The sequence below is a fragment of the Vicia villosa genome, linkage group LG4 (assembly GCF_029867415.1).
Source record: "Vicia villosa cultivar HV-30 ecotype Madison, WI linkage group LG4, Vvil1.0, whole genome shotgun sequence".
Classification (NCBI taxonomy): domain Eukaryota; kingdom Viridiplantae; phylum Streptophyta; class Magnoliopsida; order Fabales; family Fabaceae; genus Vicia; species Vicia villosa.
The window spans coordinates 117,144,778-117,162,559 of NC_081183.1; the positions used below are offsets into that span (position 1 = coordinate 117,144,778).

At 38.1% G+C, this 17,782-nt stretch overlaps 1 protein-coding gene across 1 annotated transcript; it reads left to right on the forward strand.

Moving 5' to 3' along the window:
- The first annotated feature begins 15,809 nt into the window (after positions 1-15,809).
- LOC131597729 (uncharacterized) lies at positions 15,810-17,327 on the forward strand. The gene is made up of 2 exons (XM_058870404.1): positions 15,810-16,043; positions 16,233-17,327. Exons 1-2 carry the CDS (start codon positions 15,810-15,812, stop codon positions 17,325-17,327), a joined length of 1,329 nt encoding a protein of 442 aa, XP_058726387.1.
- Positions 17,328-17,782: the final 455 nt, after the last annotated feature.

Here is a 17,782-nt window from a genome sequence, read left to right on the forward strand (position 1 = left end):
ATTTGTTTTCATCTGAATCTTTGTTATTCTTTTTGATGTTTGACAAAAAGGGGGAGAAACGTATTTTGAATTGATTTTATTATATCAGTTGTCAGGCTTAAGCATCAACATTTTCTAATAAGAATTGCAAAGTTCTGTATCTGAAAGTTTTGCAGGAATGTGATGCTCTGAAGATCTCAAAAAGGGGGAGAAACGTATTTTGAACAAAAAATTGCAAAGATCTGAAGCAAACATAATTTGATGCTCTGATACGCTGGTTCTCTAAAGAAAATTCAAAGCTTTGATGCTGTCCAAAGGAAACTCTGAATCATCTTCAGATAAAGCTCAACTTTAAAGTCTCTTCTGAAATGGAAAATACTCAGGGAAGTATTTTTATATTAAATTCATCTAGTATTAATTTCAGGGGGAGATTGTTAATCTCAGGGGGAGATAAATCTACATACTCTGATTGTTTGCATTATGCTATTGTCTTTTTCATCTTCTGTTCTGGATACAAATTCATATCAATTTCATATGTTTTTGTCATCATCAAAACGGGGGAGATTGTTAGAACATGAAATGTCCTGATCATATTTTCTAGTTTTGATGATAACATTAGAAATGAATTTTGTATAAGATAATGTGGTACTATAATAAATTACGTTTTCCATTTCAGGAAACGTGTAAAAGAGTATGCAATATTTTATCCTTCATATGCTCTAACCCAGATGTTCTGGATGGCTACATCAGAACATGGTCTTGAAGACATCAGAACATGGCTATTAGAAGCAAGCTCTGAAGCTCTAAAAATATCACTCTCAAAGGAACTTCCATTGTCTGAAGCGCTGAAGTTCTAACTTGCACCAAACGCTGGAAACTCTGATGAACAAAGCAAATCACAAAGTCTAATTCTATAAGAAAGCAAATGATGAAAAGCTAGATAGGCCAGTCTTCCTGTGTGACAAAAGGAACGTTAGAAGCATGGCTACAAAAGGTATAGTCAGAAAAAGCAGTTGAAGCAAGGCTCGAGGTAGTTGACAAAAGCATGTAACATTAAATGCAGCATGTACTGTACACGCAAAACATTAAATGCAGAACTGTTCAACGGGCACATTCTCAACACCTATAAAAGGATCTATTCTTCCCAAGAGAAAGGTTACAACACATAACGTATAACATTGTTTCATCCTCAAGCTCACATACTTTTGTATATTTAGTGAGTTCTAGATCATAAGCTTAAGAGAAAAATCACTTAGTGATTACAGCATTTTAGAAGCATTATTATCTCTGTATTTTGATTATATCTTTGTAAAAGAAATTTCCTTGAGTGATTAAGTTGTGATCTGTAGACTCAAGAAGACTTAGAGGTTGATCTAAGTGGAGAACCGTTGTAATCAGTTTTTTGATTAGTGGATTAAATCCTCGGTGGAGGTAAATCACCTGTGAGGGTGGACTGGAGGTAGTTTGAGTTCAAACGAACCAGGATAAAAATAATTGTGTTTATTATTTTTATTTGCCAAAAATAAACAACCCTTATTCAACCCCCCTTTCTAAGTGTTTTTTACTCCTTCAAAGTTGAGGTTTATTCAAACAATATTAACAAAAAGTATCGATAAGTGCCACAAAAACATATATACAAAATAACTACATTTTGACACTTATCACTTACTAGATAGTAAAACTCATGGGTGGTACCAAGAGAAATGACAGAAGATGACTAGGTGATTAAGAAAGTGGTGGAACCTGCTAATATTGACAAGCTTTTCCCCAAATAGGAAGGACCTTACAAGGTGCTTGAGAGATTAACATACAACGCCTATAAGATGGAAGAAAAAACTGGTGATCTCGTCTTCAAAATCTGAAACTCAATTGAAGGTGCTTTGCAAGTTGGCTGCTTTATTGGTAAAACATACCTGGTTGATTGTGTGTTATGCAGGTTGCATATATGTGTGGAGCTAATACAGGTTTTGTAAGGAATATCATGATCGATGTCATGACATCCATGTGTGACAGCAGGAGCTGTTATTGTTTATATAGTGTGTTTCGTGATTTATCCTTTTTATCAGTTTAGGAAACTTTTTATTGAGTGCTGCATATTTCGTCTAGAAGATCCTATTGACAGCACATTGTGTAACAGACAGTTGGCGTGTGAATTAGGTTAGCTCTGTTAACCCTAATGTGTTTCTAAAAAGCCCAAGGCCCAAGACTGCTAATAAAAAGACCTGCAATCCTAATTTGGAACGCAGACAGAAGATTATAACTGTGAAGAACGGCTGTTCTGTAACTGTCTCTTGTGATCCATGCTATTATCTTTGATGATTGCGTTGGAATTAGTATGTGTTTTAGTTGTGTCACTCTAAGCTTTTAAGCACGAGTGTGTGTCTCTTGATTGAAGATTTTAAGCAGATCAAGGTGTGTTTTTGAAGAGTGTCTTCTATCTGTAATTATTTATTGTGTTTGTGTATCACTGTTGTGATTGAGGGGGAGTGGAATGGAGATATTCCATATCTAGGTAGAACCTAGGTAGAAGGGTCATTGGGTAGTGATTAAGTGAGGAATTGTAAACTGGGAGTTTAGCTCTGAATTGATACTGCTAATAGTGGACTTCATCCCTGGCTTGGTAGCCCCCAGAGTAGGTTGTTTGAACCCTCTTAGGCATCATTATGTGGGATATTGCATAGATGATGTTATGCTTATCCGTCTGATGAATTTTCCGCTGTGTAAACATGAGATGTTTGTGTATTATGACAGATTGTTCCTTAGTGAAAGCATGACAGTGAATTTATGATAATTTGTTTTAAATTGAATTGTGGCACCCTTGTTTTCATGTTTTACTCTGAAAATTATTTTATAAAATTCCGTGGGGTTTAGAAGGGTGTTACAATAGTGGTATCAGAGCAGGTCGGTCCGTCCGGCCAATTGTTGAGTCAGTTGAGTTGCACGACGGTTGAATACTGTCGGCATTTTTATTCCTTGGTATGCGACATGTGAGTGGATCACTGTCGGTACTTGATTGTTTGTTGCAGGTGTTGGATTGAAACAAGTGGGGGAGAAGCTTCGCTTCTCGGTTATGTTTCAGTTGAAGAAGATTGATTCAGTAGGCTGTTGTTGGAAACAGTGCGAACGTTGTCGGAGCTTGTTGTTTCCCGAGTTGAAGGTGACTTGGGATTAAGACTTCACTGGGAATTGAGTTGGAACATCTTGAAGGAAGGTGATTAGAGGTAATTGACAGTTATTGTAAGAGAAGGAGATTGGAGAGTTGCGATGTGTCAGCTCTGCTGGTGTGCTGCGAAGTTGTCAGTTGAGTAGCCTTGCGTCTCGGAAGAGGTTCAGTTACGAGTTTGCAAGGAGGATTGTTGTCGTGATGTTGCAGAAAGCGGACTTCGGCGGGGGAATGTGTCGCTTAAGTTATAAGGATGTTTGGAAGTGAAGAGATACGATAAGGGGCTGTTTGGAATGTGATAGAGTTGAAGAGAATGAGTTTTGGAGAGAGATTTTCGTAAGCAAAACGCAGGAAAATTGCTGAATATCTGCGGAGCTTCGAAAATTCATAACTGGAGTTCTGGACATCCGAATTGAGTTCCGTTTGAAGCGTTGGAAAGCTAACGAGATGAAATTTGTTATAAAAATAGTTGCAGCAACTGTAACATATTTAATTGTGACAGGATGACGTTGGAAAGAGGTGGAGTTACGATTACTCTTGTTCTTATAACTAGACTTGTTTATTGGTACTGCACGGGATGTCAGTGTCAGTGTCAGTGTTGAATGGATCGAAGGAATAATTAGAAGGTTGTTGAGGAGTAATTTTAAGAATTGAATTTACCAATTGAGGAGTTTTGGATATATCGTATAGAGTGTCACTGCATGATGTCAGTGTTGCATTTTCGGGCAATGATTGGAAAACTCATATCTTGAGTTTCGAGTGTCGGATTGATGTGCCGTTTGAACCTATGAAGAGGAGGGGTTATGTTATACTTTATGGTAGAGTTATAAATACAGTAGGTTGATCCTTTGAGGAGATAGTCTGAAGTCGGTTAAGGAAGCGTGAAACTTGTTGAATAAGAATGCCTACTACCGCGAATTGTTTGAACAGAAAATCGAGTGGAACATGTTGTTGATGAATAGGTTGATGAGATGTTCGGTAATAAAGATGGTTTGAGTGCCGATGAATCTTAGTGAAGAGTGCATTAGTAGTAAAGATGGAATAAACTTTAGAACTCTTGGAATCGTATTTGTGATGGCAAAGTGACGATAAGTATAAAGGAAAAATTTTAGAGGATTTCTGACACCTATTGAACGTGAGGAAGACTTTGTTGAGATTCCGAGTGGGATGATATTTGGACGTGAAGGATGTAATAGAATTTGGATTAAAACCACGAGTTATGAATGTTGAGTTACTACTTGAGTAGGAAGTCTTTAAATATGTCGGTGCTAATGGTGAATGAGTTGGATTTGATTGGACAATTTTGAGACTTGAGTTGGTATGTGAAGGCACTCATAATAGTGTTAGATTGGGTATGCTAAAAGATGACTAGTGGTACTCTTGACGAGATTAGAGAAGGTCAGAAGGCTGATGTTGAGTTGATCGATAGGTTGATTTTGAATTACCAAGGTAAAGGCGGTGAATTCGGAATCGACGAGAATAGTATAATGAGGTTGAGTGATTGGATTTGCGTAACTGATGTTTTGAGCTTCTGAAGAATATTCTAGAAGAAGGACACCGTAGTGAATTATTGGATTATGACGATGTTAATGAGTTTGGGTGCAAACTCGGAAGGGACACTATTATGTAGTAACGACGGTTTATGCTTAAGTATGATTTTCAACTAATATTGACAAATTTAGGACTTGATCACCCTAAATCTCTTGTTGGTAGTAGATGGAATCATATAGAAGAGATAAGCTTGTTTTGTTACCTTAATGGTTTAAGATGTGATGAATACTAAGCCGTGAGAATAATCACTCACTATGTTGTGTAAACTTATGAAGAAGTGAATATGAAAGAGTGCAACATGGTGGATGATGACTTAAGACGGGTAATCAGAGTCGCGCAGCGAAAGTGTGATGAGGAGTAGTGTTATGAGTACTACTCGCGGGAAGTAAAGGAATTAATATGTCGGAAGCCTACATAGAACATATGTGTTGATCTATATGTTGGATTTAGAATCCAGTGGATGTAAGGATGTCGTGTCGAAAAATTATAACTCTTTTGAATAATTGCCGAGATGATGAATATGTTATTACGGTTGTACGTAGTTAACGAGTATGTATTCGGCGAAATTAAAACGAAGAGTTGATGCTTTATGACGTGTAATAATTTAGTGTTGTTGACAAGGGGTTATTGTAGATTCCAGATATAATGAGGAATTATACTCTATGAAGGGAAAATTGATTTTAATTCTTAGAAAGAGCGAAACTCAATTTGAGTTGTTGTAAGAAATGGCGTATTGATGCTGATGAGTGTGACTAATTACTTGTGTGTACTTATTCTGATGGTTAAGATGTTTAAATAGAGGAAGTAAATCAGGAATTGGTTTTCATTGGATGCGAGTAAGGATTTCTAAGTGGTAGATTAGTACCATGAATGATGAAGAATGATTCTTGAAACGAATGAGTAAAGAGAGTCGGAATCAGGTAAAACTCAGAAATCTATTTGGTATAGATGATTGTGATGAGTAGTCAGAGTAGTGCGGAAAAAGCGGAATGTAACGTGTTGGATAATTACTGGTGTGATTTAAGAGGAGTCAGATAATTGGAATTCAATAGTATGGAAATATGAGTATTGAGTTTCTTGAAGGAAGCGGTTGGTGAAAAGTGTAAGTATTGTTTTATCGCTCAGATGGAAGAGTGTATCTGAGGTTGGTATGTTGGTAGATGGAATGCATTATTGCATTATGGATCAAGTGTGATCATACTAAGGATTGTGTAATTGTATTACTCAGTTGTTGAGCGTATGGTATAGGTTGTACCTCAAGTTCTATTGTTGTTAACCTTTTGGAGATATTATGAGTGGTACACCTTGGATGGTCAAATGTGACGTAAGAACTGGGATTGGAATGTATGAAACATGTTTCTTGTTGGTTATGTTAATTGGGATTGACTGATGGTACTGTTAATTGGGAACTGGAGAGTCAGGTGAAGGACTCTTATACGAGCTGGTTACTTGAGGTATGTTTTCGAGGACGAAAACTCTTTTAGTGGGGGAGAGTTGTAACACCCCATATTTTCTAAATTTAATTTAATTGGAAATTAAATTATTATTTGGAATTATTCAGTATTTTGTGGAATTATTTGGAAAGAAATATGAGATAGGCTATTGGGCCAAGTGTGGTGTTAGTAAAGAGGGGGTACTATGTTAGTAGAGCCTTTACTAATTAAAATGTTATGTCTCATAAAATAAGGAAAATTGGAAAATGAGGAAAAGAGGCAGAACGTGAAAAATGAGAAGTGGAAGAGAAGAGATGAGGAACGCAAAGAGGAACCAAAGAGGAAGAGGACCAAAGATCAAGAATTCTTGGCTAAGGTAAGGGGGGACTCTCTGGTTATCATCTATTATCGTGTTTTTAGATAATAATATTGATTAGGGATGTTGTTGAGTCAATTGGATCGTATGATAGGTTTAGGGATTGTGTCAGTTGTATGATGTTTTGATCTCTATGTGTAAATCTATGATGTCTGTGTTGTTATAATCTCAATTGATGCGTAATTGGTGCATTGAGAGATGTAATTTGTGTTGTTTTGGGCAATCTATGTATCTATGTTCGCACTGGTATGTCTTGGGGGTGTTTAGGAATGCGTGGAATACTGTTTTCTGCAGGTTGGGGTTTCTGAAAAATCGCCGGTTCGCGCCGCGTACATAGGGTTGGCGCCGCGAACATGGAGGCAGAATGTTAGGAAGTGGTGATACGCACAGGTCGCGCCGCGTACCTGTGTTGGCGCCGCGAAGGCGTACATGTTTGCTCGTATCGCGCCGCGTGCATAGGTTGGCGCCGCGAACGTGTTGGCATGCTTCAGGTCGCGCCGCGTAGTCTTGGTCGCGCCGCGTACTGTAGCGTTAGTTGTTTTCTTGGGAAAGTTAAATGATGTGTAACTTTCGAACCGTAGGTCCGTTTTTAGTGTCGTTTCGAGCACGATGAATCTTATGAGATAACCTACGTGTTTAAATGATAAATTGAGGTGTGGATCCAATTATTTTTAAATATGATTTTATTTCTTGGTGATTGATGTATTGTACATATATGTGATGAGATATGTTAAAATACATGCCATGTGGAAATATTAATCATGTGACGATTTGTTTAATTGGATGATATATTGTTGACATATATGATGAAATGTAACAATATAAGATGTTGTTTTGAGAAACATTATGATGTGATGAATTGTTGAGAATTGTATGATGTTGATTGATTTGTTTTGGAATGATGTGGATACATGTGTGTTCTTCTTATTGATGATGATGATTGATATGGACACATGTATGTTCTTTAATGATGATGATGATGATGATGATTGATTGTGAATGAATGATGTTGAAAAACATGTGCATACTTATTGGTGATGTGGTGTTGAGATGAGTTGTTCATCGTGATTCGATGATGTTTTTAAGTATGTGATGTGTTTTTCATTCATATGCATTTGATGATGGATCCCGTGAATGAGTGGATCGTTGGTGGCTAATTCCCATTGTGCGGAGATTAGTAAGCAGTCATCGTGTGCCCATGGGGGTGTGAGCGATGAGGTTAATCGTGTGCCCATGTGGGGTGTGAGCGATTAAAGGGCAGTATCGCGGAGAGAAGTCCTGTGAATATGATTCACGAATTTTGGTACCACATGCATAGTGTCAGTTCATACATATGCATATGTTTATAACATGATTGGAAGTATTCCAGTGTTATAAATATTGATGACGTGTTGGTTGTGTGTTTTGTTGAAATAATGTTGAGTATGATTATCTGTTTGAAAGATGTGTTTTGTTGACGTTTGTGTAAGTGATGGATTTTCCTGATAATCTGAATATGATGAATTGGGTGAATAATATAACTATGATGTGTTGTTATTTAAGATGCAATAATATTTGTTAACTGTGATGAGACTCACCCTTACTTTGATGATTTCAGATTGGCGAGTAGCGGCTTTTGGCTCGGTGAGGATTAGCTCATGAGTCAGTTTGTTTAGTATAGCGTCGGTGTCATGCTCTGATATTGTAACACTGGGGGAACGTTAGATTAGAGTTTTATGATGATACTCTATCATGTTGTTGTATTAGATTATGTGGGATATTGCATAGATGATGTTATGCTTATCCGTCTGATGAATTTTCCGCTGTGTAAACATGAGATGTTTGTGTATTATGACAGATTGTTCCTTAGTGAAAGCATGACAGTGAATTTATGATAATTTGTTTTAAATTGAATTGTGGCACCCTTGTTTTCATGTTTTACTCTGAAAATTATTTTATAAAATTCCGTGGGGTTTAGAAGGGTGTTACAATAGTGGTATCAGAGCAGGTCGGTCCGTCCGGCCAATTGTTGAGTCAGTTGAGTTGCACGACGGTTGAATACTGTCGGCATTTTTATTCCTTTGTATGCGACATGTGAGTGGATCACTGTCGGTACTTGATTGTTTGTTGCAGGTGTTGGATTGAAACAAGTGGGGGAGAAGCTTCGCTTCTCGGTTATGTTTCAGTTGAAGAAGATTGATTCAGTAGGCTGTTGTTGGAAACAGTGCGAACGTTGTCGGAGCTTGTTGTTTCCCGAGTTGAAGGTGACTTGGGATTAAGACTTCACTGGGAATTGAGTTGGAACATCTTGAAGGAAGGTGATTAGAGGTAATTGACAGTTATTGTAAGAGAAGGAGATTGGAGAGTTGCGATGTGTCAGCTCTGCTGGTGTGCTGCGAAGTTGTCAGTTGAGTAGCCTTGCGTCTCGGAAGAGGTTCAGTTACGAGTTTGCAAGGAGGATTGTTGTCGTGATGTTGCAGAAAGCGGACTTCGGCGGGGGAATGTGTCGCTTAAGTTATAAGGATGTTTGGAAGTGAAGAGATACGATAAGGGGCTGTTTGGAATGTGATAGAGTTGAAGAGAATGAGTTTTGGAGAGAGATTTTCGTAAGCAAAACGCAGGAAAATTGCTGAATATCTGCGGAGCTTCGAAAATTCATAACTGGAGTTCTGGACATCCGAATTGAGTTCCGTTTGAAGCGTTGGAAAGCTAACGAGATGAAATTTGTTATAAAAATAGTTGCAGCAACTGTAACATATTTAATTGTGACAGGATGACGTTGGAAAGAGGTGGAGTTACGATTACTCTTGTTCTTATAACTAGACTTGTTTATTGGTACTGCACGGGATGTCAGTGTCAGTGTCAGTGTTGAATGGATCGAAGGAATAATTAGAAGGTTGTTGAGGAGTAATTTTAAGAATTGAATTTACCAATTGAGGAGTTTTGGATATATCGTATAGAGTGTCACTGCATGATGTCAGTGTTGCATTTTCGGGCAATGATTGGAAAACTCATATCTTGAGTTTCGAGTGTCGGATTGATGTGCCGTTTGAACCTATGAAGAGGAGGGGTTATGTTATACTTTATGGTAGAGTTATAAATACAGTAGGTTGATCCTTTGAGGAGATAGTCTGAAGTCGGTTAAGGAAGCGTGAAACTTGTTGAATAAGAATGCCTACTACCGCGAATTGTTTGAACAGAAAATCGAGTGGAACATGTTGTTGATGAATAGGTTGATGAGATGTTCGGTAATAAAGATGGTTTGAGTGCCGATGAATCTTAGTGAAGAGTGCATTAGTAGTAAAGATGGAATAAACTTTAGAACTCTTGGAATCGTATTTGTGATGGCAAAGTGACGATAAGTATAAAGGAAAAATTTTAGAGGATTTCTGACACCTATTGAACGTGAGGAAGACTTTGTTGAGATTCCGAGTGGGATGATATTTGGACGTGAAGGATGTAATAGAATTTGGATTAAAACCACGAGTTATGAATGTTGAGTTACTACTTGAGTAGGAAGTCTTTAAATATGTCGGTGCTAATGGTGAATGAGTTGGATTTGATTGGACAATTTTGAGACTTGAGTTGGTATGTGAAGGCACTCATAATAGTGTTAGATTGGGTATGCTAAAAGATGACTAGTGGTACTCTTGACGAGATTAGAGAAGGTCAGAAGGCTGATGTTGAGTTGATCGATAGGTTGATTTTGAATTACCAAGGTAAAGGCGGTGAATTCGGAATCGACGAGAATAGTATAATGAGGTTGAGTGATTGGATTTGCGTAACTGATGTTTTGAGCTTCTGAAGAATATTCTAGAAGAAGGACACCGTAGTGAATTATTGGATTATGACGATGTTAATGAGTTTGGGTGCAAACTCGGAAGGGACACTATTATGTAGTAACGACGGTTTATGCTTAAGTATGATTTTCAACTAATATTGACAAATTTAGGACTTGATCACCCTAAATCTCTTGTTGGTAGTAGATGGAATCATATAGAAGAGATAAGCTTGTTTTGTTACCTTAATGGTTTAAGATGTGATGAATACTAAGCCGTGAGAATAATCACTCACTATGTTGTGTAAACTTATGAAGAAGTGAATATGAAAGAGTGCAACATGGTGGATGATGACTTAAGACGGGTAATCAGAGTCGCGCAGCGAAAGTGTGATGAGGAGTAGTGTTATGAGTACTACTCGCGGGAAGTAAAGGAATTAATATGTCGGAAGCCTACATAGAACATATGTGTTGATCTATATGTTGGATTTAGAATCCAGTGGATGTAAGGATGTCGTGTCGAAAAATTATAACTCTTTTGAATAATTGCCGAGATGATGAATATGTTATTACGGTTGTACGTAGTTAACGAGTATGTATTCGGCGAAATTAAAACGAAGAGTTGATGCTTTATGACGTGTAATAATTTAGTGTTGTTGACAAGGGGTTATTGTAGATTCCAGATATAATGAGGAATTATACTCTATGAAGGGAAAATTGATTTTAATTCTTAGAAAGAGCGAAACTCAATTTGAGTTGTTGTAAGAAATGGCGTATTGATGCTGATGAGTGTGACTAATTACTTGTGTGTACTTATTCTGATGGTTAAGATGTTTAAATAGAGGAAGTAAATCAGGAATTGGTTTTCATTGGATGCGAGTAAGGATTTCTAAGTGGTAGATTAGTACCATGAATGATGAAGAATGATTCTTGAAACGAATGAGTAAAGAGAGTCGGAATCAGGTAAAACTCAGAAATCTATTTGGTATAGATGATTGTGATGAGTAGTCAGAGTAGTGCGGAAAAAGCGGAATGTAACGTGTTGGATAATTACTGGTGTGATTTAAGAGGAGTCAGATAATTGGAATTCAATAGTATGGAAATATGAGTATTGAGTTTCTTGAAGGAAGCGGTTGGTGAAAAGTGTAAGTATTGTTTTATCGCTCAGATGGAAGAGTGTATCTGAGGTTGGTATGTTGGTAGATGGAATGCATTATTGCATTATGGATCAAGTGTGATCATACTAAGGATTGTGTAATTGTATTACTCAGTTGTTGAGCGTATGGTATAGGTTGTACCTCAAGTTCTATTGTTGTTAACCTTTTGGAGATATTATGAGTGGTACACCTTGGATGGTCAAATGTGACGTAAGAACTGGGATTGGAATGTATGAAACATGTTTCTTGTTGGTTATGTTAATTGGGATTGACTGATGGTACTGTTAATTGGGAACTGGAGAGTCAGGTGAAGGACTCTTATACGAGCTGGTTACTTGAGGTATGTTTTCGAGGACGAAAACTCTTTTAGTGGGGGAGAGTTGTAACACCCCATATTTTCTAAATTTAATTTAATTGGAAATTAAATTATTATTTGGAATTATTCAGTATTTTGTGGAATTATTTGGAAAGAAATATGAGATAGGCTATTGGGCCAAGTGTGGTGTTAGTAAAGAGGGGGTACTATGTTAGTAGAGCCTTTACTAATTAAAATGTTATGTCTCATAAAATAAGGAAAATTGGAAAATGAGGAAAAGAGGCAGAACGTGAAAAATGAGAAGTGGAAGAGAAGAGATGAGGAACGCAAAGAGGAACCAAAGAGGAAGAGGACCAAAGATCAAGAATTCTTGGCTAAGGTAAGGGGGGACTCTCTGGTTATCATCTATTATCGTGTTTTTAGATAATAATATTGATTAGGGATGTTGTTGAGTCAATTGGATCGTATGATAGGTTTAGGGATTGTGTCAGTTGTATGATGTTTTGATCTCTATGTGTAAATCTATGATGTCTGTGTTGTTATAATCTCAATTGATGCGTAATTGGTGCATTGAGAGATGTAATTTGTGTTGTTTTGGGCAATCTATGTATCTATGTTCGCACTGGTATGTCTTGGGGGTGTTTAGGAATGCGTGGAATACTGTTTTCTGCAGGTTGGGGTTTCTGAAAAATCGCCGGTTCGCGCCGCGTACATAGGGTTGGCGCCGCGAACATGGAGGCAGAATGTTAGGAAGTGGTGATACGCACAGGTCGCGCCGCGTACCTGTGTTGGCGCCGCGAAGGCGTACATGTTTGCTCGTATCGCGCCGCGTGCATAGGTTGGCGCCGCGAACGTGTTGGCATGCTTCAGGTCGCGCCGCGTAGTCTTGGTCGCGCCGCGTACTGTAGCGTTAGTTGTTTTCTTGGGAAAGTTAAATGATGTGTAACTTTCGAACCGTAGGTCCGTTTTTAGTGTCGTTTCGAGCACGATGAATCTTATGAGATAACCTACGTGTTTAAATGATAAATTGAGGTGTGGATCCAATTATTTTTAAATATGATTTTATTTCTTGGTGATTGATGTATTGTACATATATGTGATGAGATATGTTAAAATACATGCCATGTGGAAATATTAATCATGTGACGATTTGTTTAATTGGATGATATATTGTTGACATATATGATGAAATGTAACAATATAAGATGTTGTTTTGAGAAACATTATGATGTGATGAATTGTTGAGAATTGTATGATGTTGATTGATTTGTTTTGGAATGATGTGGATACATGTGTGTTCTTCTTATTGATGATGATGATTGATATGGACACATGTATGTTCTTTAATGATGATGATGATGATGATGATTGATTGTGAATGAATGATGTTGAAAAACATGTGCATACTTATTGGTGATGTGGTGTTGAGATGAGTTGTTCATCGTGATTCGATGATGTTTTTAAGTATGTGATGTGTTTTTCATTCATTCATATGCATTTGATGATGGATCCCGTGAATGAGTGGATCGTTGGTGGCTAATTCCCATTGTGCGGAGATTAGTAAGCAGTCATCGTGTGCCCATGGGGGTGTGAGCGATGAGGTTAATCGTGTGCCCATGTGGGGTGTGAGCGATTAAAGGGCAGTATCGCGGAGAGAAGTCCTGTGAATATGATTCACGAATTTTGGTACCACATGCATAGTGTCAGTTCATACATATGCATATGTTTATAACATGATTGGAAGTATTCCAGTGTTATAAATATTGATGACGTGTTGGTTGTGTGTTTTGTTGAAATAATGTTGAGTATGCTTATCTGTTTGAAAGATGTGTTTTGTTGACGTTTGTGTAAGTGATGGATTTTCCTGATAATCTGAATATGATGAATTGGGTGAATAATATAACTATGATGTGTTGTTATTTAAGATGCAATAATATTTGTTAACTGTGATGAGACTCACCCTTACTTTGATGATTTCAGATTGGCGAGTAGCGGCTTTTGGCTCGGTGAGGATTAGCTCATGAGTCAGTTTGTTTAGTATAGCGTCGGTGTCATGCTCTGATATTGTAACACTGGGGGAACGTTAGATTAGAGTTTTATGATGATACTCTATCATGTTGTTGTATTAGATTATGTGGGATATTGCATAGATGATGTTATGCTTATCCGTCTGATGAATTTTCCGCTGTGTAAACATGAGATGTTTGTGTATTATGACAGATTGTTCCTTAGTGAAAGCATGACAGTGAATTTATGATAATTTGTTTTAAATTGAATTGTGGCACCCTTGTTTTCATGTTTTACTCTGAAAATTATTTTATAAAATTCCGTGGGGTTTAGAAGGGTGTTACAATAGTGGTATCAGAGCAGGTCGGTCCGTCCGGCCAATTGTTGAGTCAGTTGAGTTGCACGACGGTTGAATACTGTCGGCATTTTTATTCCTTTGTATGCGACATGTGAGTGGATCACTGTCGGTACTTGATTGTTTGTTGCAGGTGTTGGATTGAAACAAGTGGGGGAGAAGCTTCGCTTCTCGGTTATGTTTCAGTTGAAGAAGATTGATTCAGTAGGCTGTTGTTGGAAACAGTGCGAACGTTGTCGGAGCTTGTTGTTTCCCGAGTTGAAGGTGACTTGGGATTAAGACTTCACTGGGAATTGAGTTGGAACATCTTGAAGGAAGGTGATTAGAGGTAATTGACAGTTATTGTAAGAGAAGGAGATTGGAGAGTTGCGATGTGTCAGCTCTGCTGGTGTGCTGCGAAGTTGTCAGTTGAGTAGCCTTGCGTCTCGGAAGAGGTTCAGTTACGAGTTTGCAAGGAGGATTGTTGTCGTGATGTTGCAGAAAGCGGACTTCGGCGGGGGAATGTGTCGCTTAAGTTATAAGGATGTTTGGAAGTGAAGAGATACGATAAGGGGCTGTTTGGAATGTGATAGAGTTGAAGAGAATGAGTTTTGGAGAGAGATTTTCGTAAGCAAAACGCAGGAAAATTGCTGAATATCTGCGGAGCTTCGAAAATTCATAACTGGAGTTCTGGACATCCGAATTGAGTTCCGTTTGAAGCGTTGGAAAGCTAACGAGATGAAATTTGTTATAAAAATAGTTGCAGCAACTGTAACATATTTAATTGTGACAGGATGACGTTGGAAAGAGGTGGAGTTACGATTACTCTTGTTCTTATAACTAGACTTGTTTATTGGTACTGCACGGGATGTCAGTGTCAGTGTCAGTGTTGAATGGATCGAAGGAATAATTAGAAGGTTGTTGAGGAGTAATTTTAAGAATTGAATTTACCAATTGAGGAGTTTTGGATATATCGTATAGAGTGTCACTGCATGATGTCAGTGTTGCATTTTCGGGCAATGATTGGAAAACTCATATCTTGAGTTTCGAGTGTCGGATTGATGTGCCGTTTGAACCTATGAAGAGGAGGGGTTATGTTATACTTTATGGTAGAGTTATAAATACAGTAGGTTGATCCTTTGAGGAGATAGTCTGAAGTCGGTTAAGGAAGCGTGAAACTTGTTGAATAAGAATGCCTACTAGCACACATGTCTCTAAGGAGGCCAACAAAAGAAGATTGGTACCTTGACAGTGGTTGTTCAAATCATATGACCAGGAGAAAGAGCTCTCTAGTACATCTCAAACTAGAAGAAAACAACTATGTAACCCTGGGTGATGGAGAAATAAGAGAAGTCTAAGGTGTTGGAAAGACAGTAGGAGTAGGTATTCCCAATCTAAACAATGTCGTACTTGTGCAAGGACTGGCTGCAAATCTTATAAGCATCAGTCAGTTGTGTGATGAAGGATTTAATGCTAGGTTCACCAAAAATGAGTGCATCATCACTGATGAGGAAAATGAGGAAGTCATGAAGGGACTTAGATCTAAGGATAATTGCTATCTATGGAAGCCTGACACACTTGTCCACCCCTCTGACTACTCCATGATCAAAGACGAATTAAAAACTCAATGACACGAATTTGATGAATCTGATGAGTCTGATGAACCTGATGAAGAATCCTATCTTGGAGAACTCACCAAAATTGAAATTTCTACTGGCTGCTCTGAGACATGCGTAATGAATGAGAAACTATGTGCAAAAGTAAGGGAATACACGAGTATCAATAGATTCCTGCTAGAAGAAAGAGCAAGCCTTGTAACGAACATTACAGATCGGGAAAGAAGACTGGAAAAGCCACAGGTGAGCAATGACCCTACAGGAGTGTCTGAGAGCAATGTCACAGAGAATGTTACAACAGCATCTAAAGACAGTGTGACAAAAAAGGGTATGTTGGGTATTTGCTATCAAAATGTATTATAGCAATTAACCAACGTGATGGAATATTATTTGGGCTTTGTCAAAATAAATGATTTGAAATTTCCCTCACTCAGTGTGCATATAAAGCCCCCTCGATCCCCTAATATTCTAAAAACGGCAAACCTTCCTAGTATTTTCTCTAGCTACTTTCTGAGATCGATTTACATCTGTTGCTCTCACAAGAGTGAAACAAGTTCTGGTTCTCTAAGGTTCAGAATGTCTCAAAAATCGAATGATGAATCTCCCTTTTCTGACTCAGCAACACCAGAAGAGTCTTCTAACCCTAATAGGGTTCTTAAGGTTGTCCCTCTAAGGACGATTAGCAGTGACGAAGTAAAGGCCACAAAGCCTAAAACGACTCATGTGAAACAACCCAAGGAGGGTATTCACAACAAGGGCACCAAATCCTCAGCATCCGCTACCATGGAGAAACTTACTAAAGAAGGATCCAAGTATGTCGATAGTGCAATTACCAGGATTGTTAATCGTATTCTGAAGGAGAATCATCAAGTACCTGGAATATCCACTCCACTTCAAACCATAATGGTTGATCCCCCCAATAACACAAGTAAGGTTGAGGTTGTTCACACCGTTGATAGTGACCTTAAAATCAACAAGGATGAACAAGGGGTAACTAAGAATATTAATGTCACCGAAGATGTCAATGAGATTGAAAATAATGTGCACCCTCAGGCCAATACTGAAACTGATACTAATATGGTAGACTTAGATGAGTACTCTGAAGACGAATTACTTACTTCCTTGAATCCTAGTGTAGCCAATAAGCTAATGACAAGAAGAAAAGGAAAATCTGTTGTTCAAGGATCACAAAAAAGGAGCACTCAAGTGAACAATCCCATCAAAGACATTGTCAGAAGGAATAGTACTTCTGCTGAACCTGTCAAGAGCAAAGCTGTTACCAAAAGCAAAGGAGTTGGTCCCTCAAAATCTTGGAGCAGGGTCATTCCAAAGAAAAGAAAAGAGCGGGAAATTGTTGAACCTGAATCTAATGTTGAAGCAAATGTCCCTGACATTCCATCAAGGAAGAAGCCTACAACCAGTAAACTTGCTGCTAACATCCCTGAAGTCCCCATTGATAATGTGTCCTTCCACTATGCCTATAGTGTTAGCAGATGGAAATATGTTCTCCAAAAGAGGTTGGCTGTTGAAAGGGAATTGGCTCCAAATGCCCTTGAAAACAAGGAGGTCTTAGAGCTGATTCAAGAAGCTGGACTGCTAAAAACTGTATGCAATGCTTCACAAAATAGGAGCAGCTAATTGGGTTCCAACAAATCACAAGTCCACTATCTCGACTGTGCTTGGAAGATTTCTGTATGTTGTAGGAACAAAGGCAAAGTTTGATTATGGAGCATATATTTTTGACCAAACCATGAAGCATGCTGGAAGCTTCAGTATTAAGGGTCCAATTGCCTTTCCATCTCTTTTGAGTGGTATAATACTGGACCAATATCCAAACATTCTCAACGAACATGATGTGGTGTGCAAAAGAGAAAGTCCCTTGGCTTTCCATTACAAACTATTTAAGGGAAAGCATGTTCCAGACATTGTCATGACATAAACTGAAACTTCCAAGTCAGGAGCATCAGTTGGTAAAGCAGAAGTCATAGTAATCCTAAAAGAACTTGCAAAGAATTGGAAGCTAGAAAAATGTCTCTTGAACAAATGATACAAACTATGGAAATGGACGAGAATGAGGAGTTTGCCGATATAGA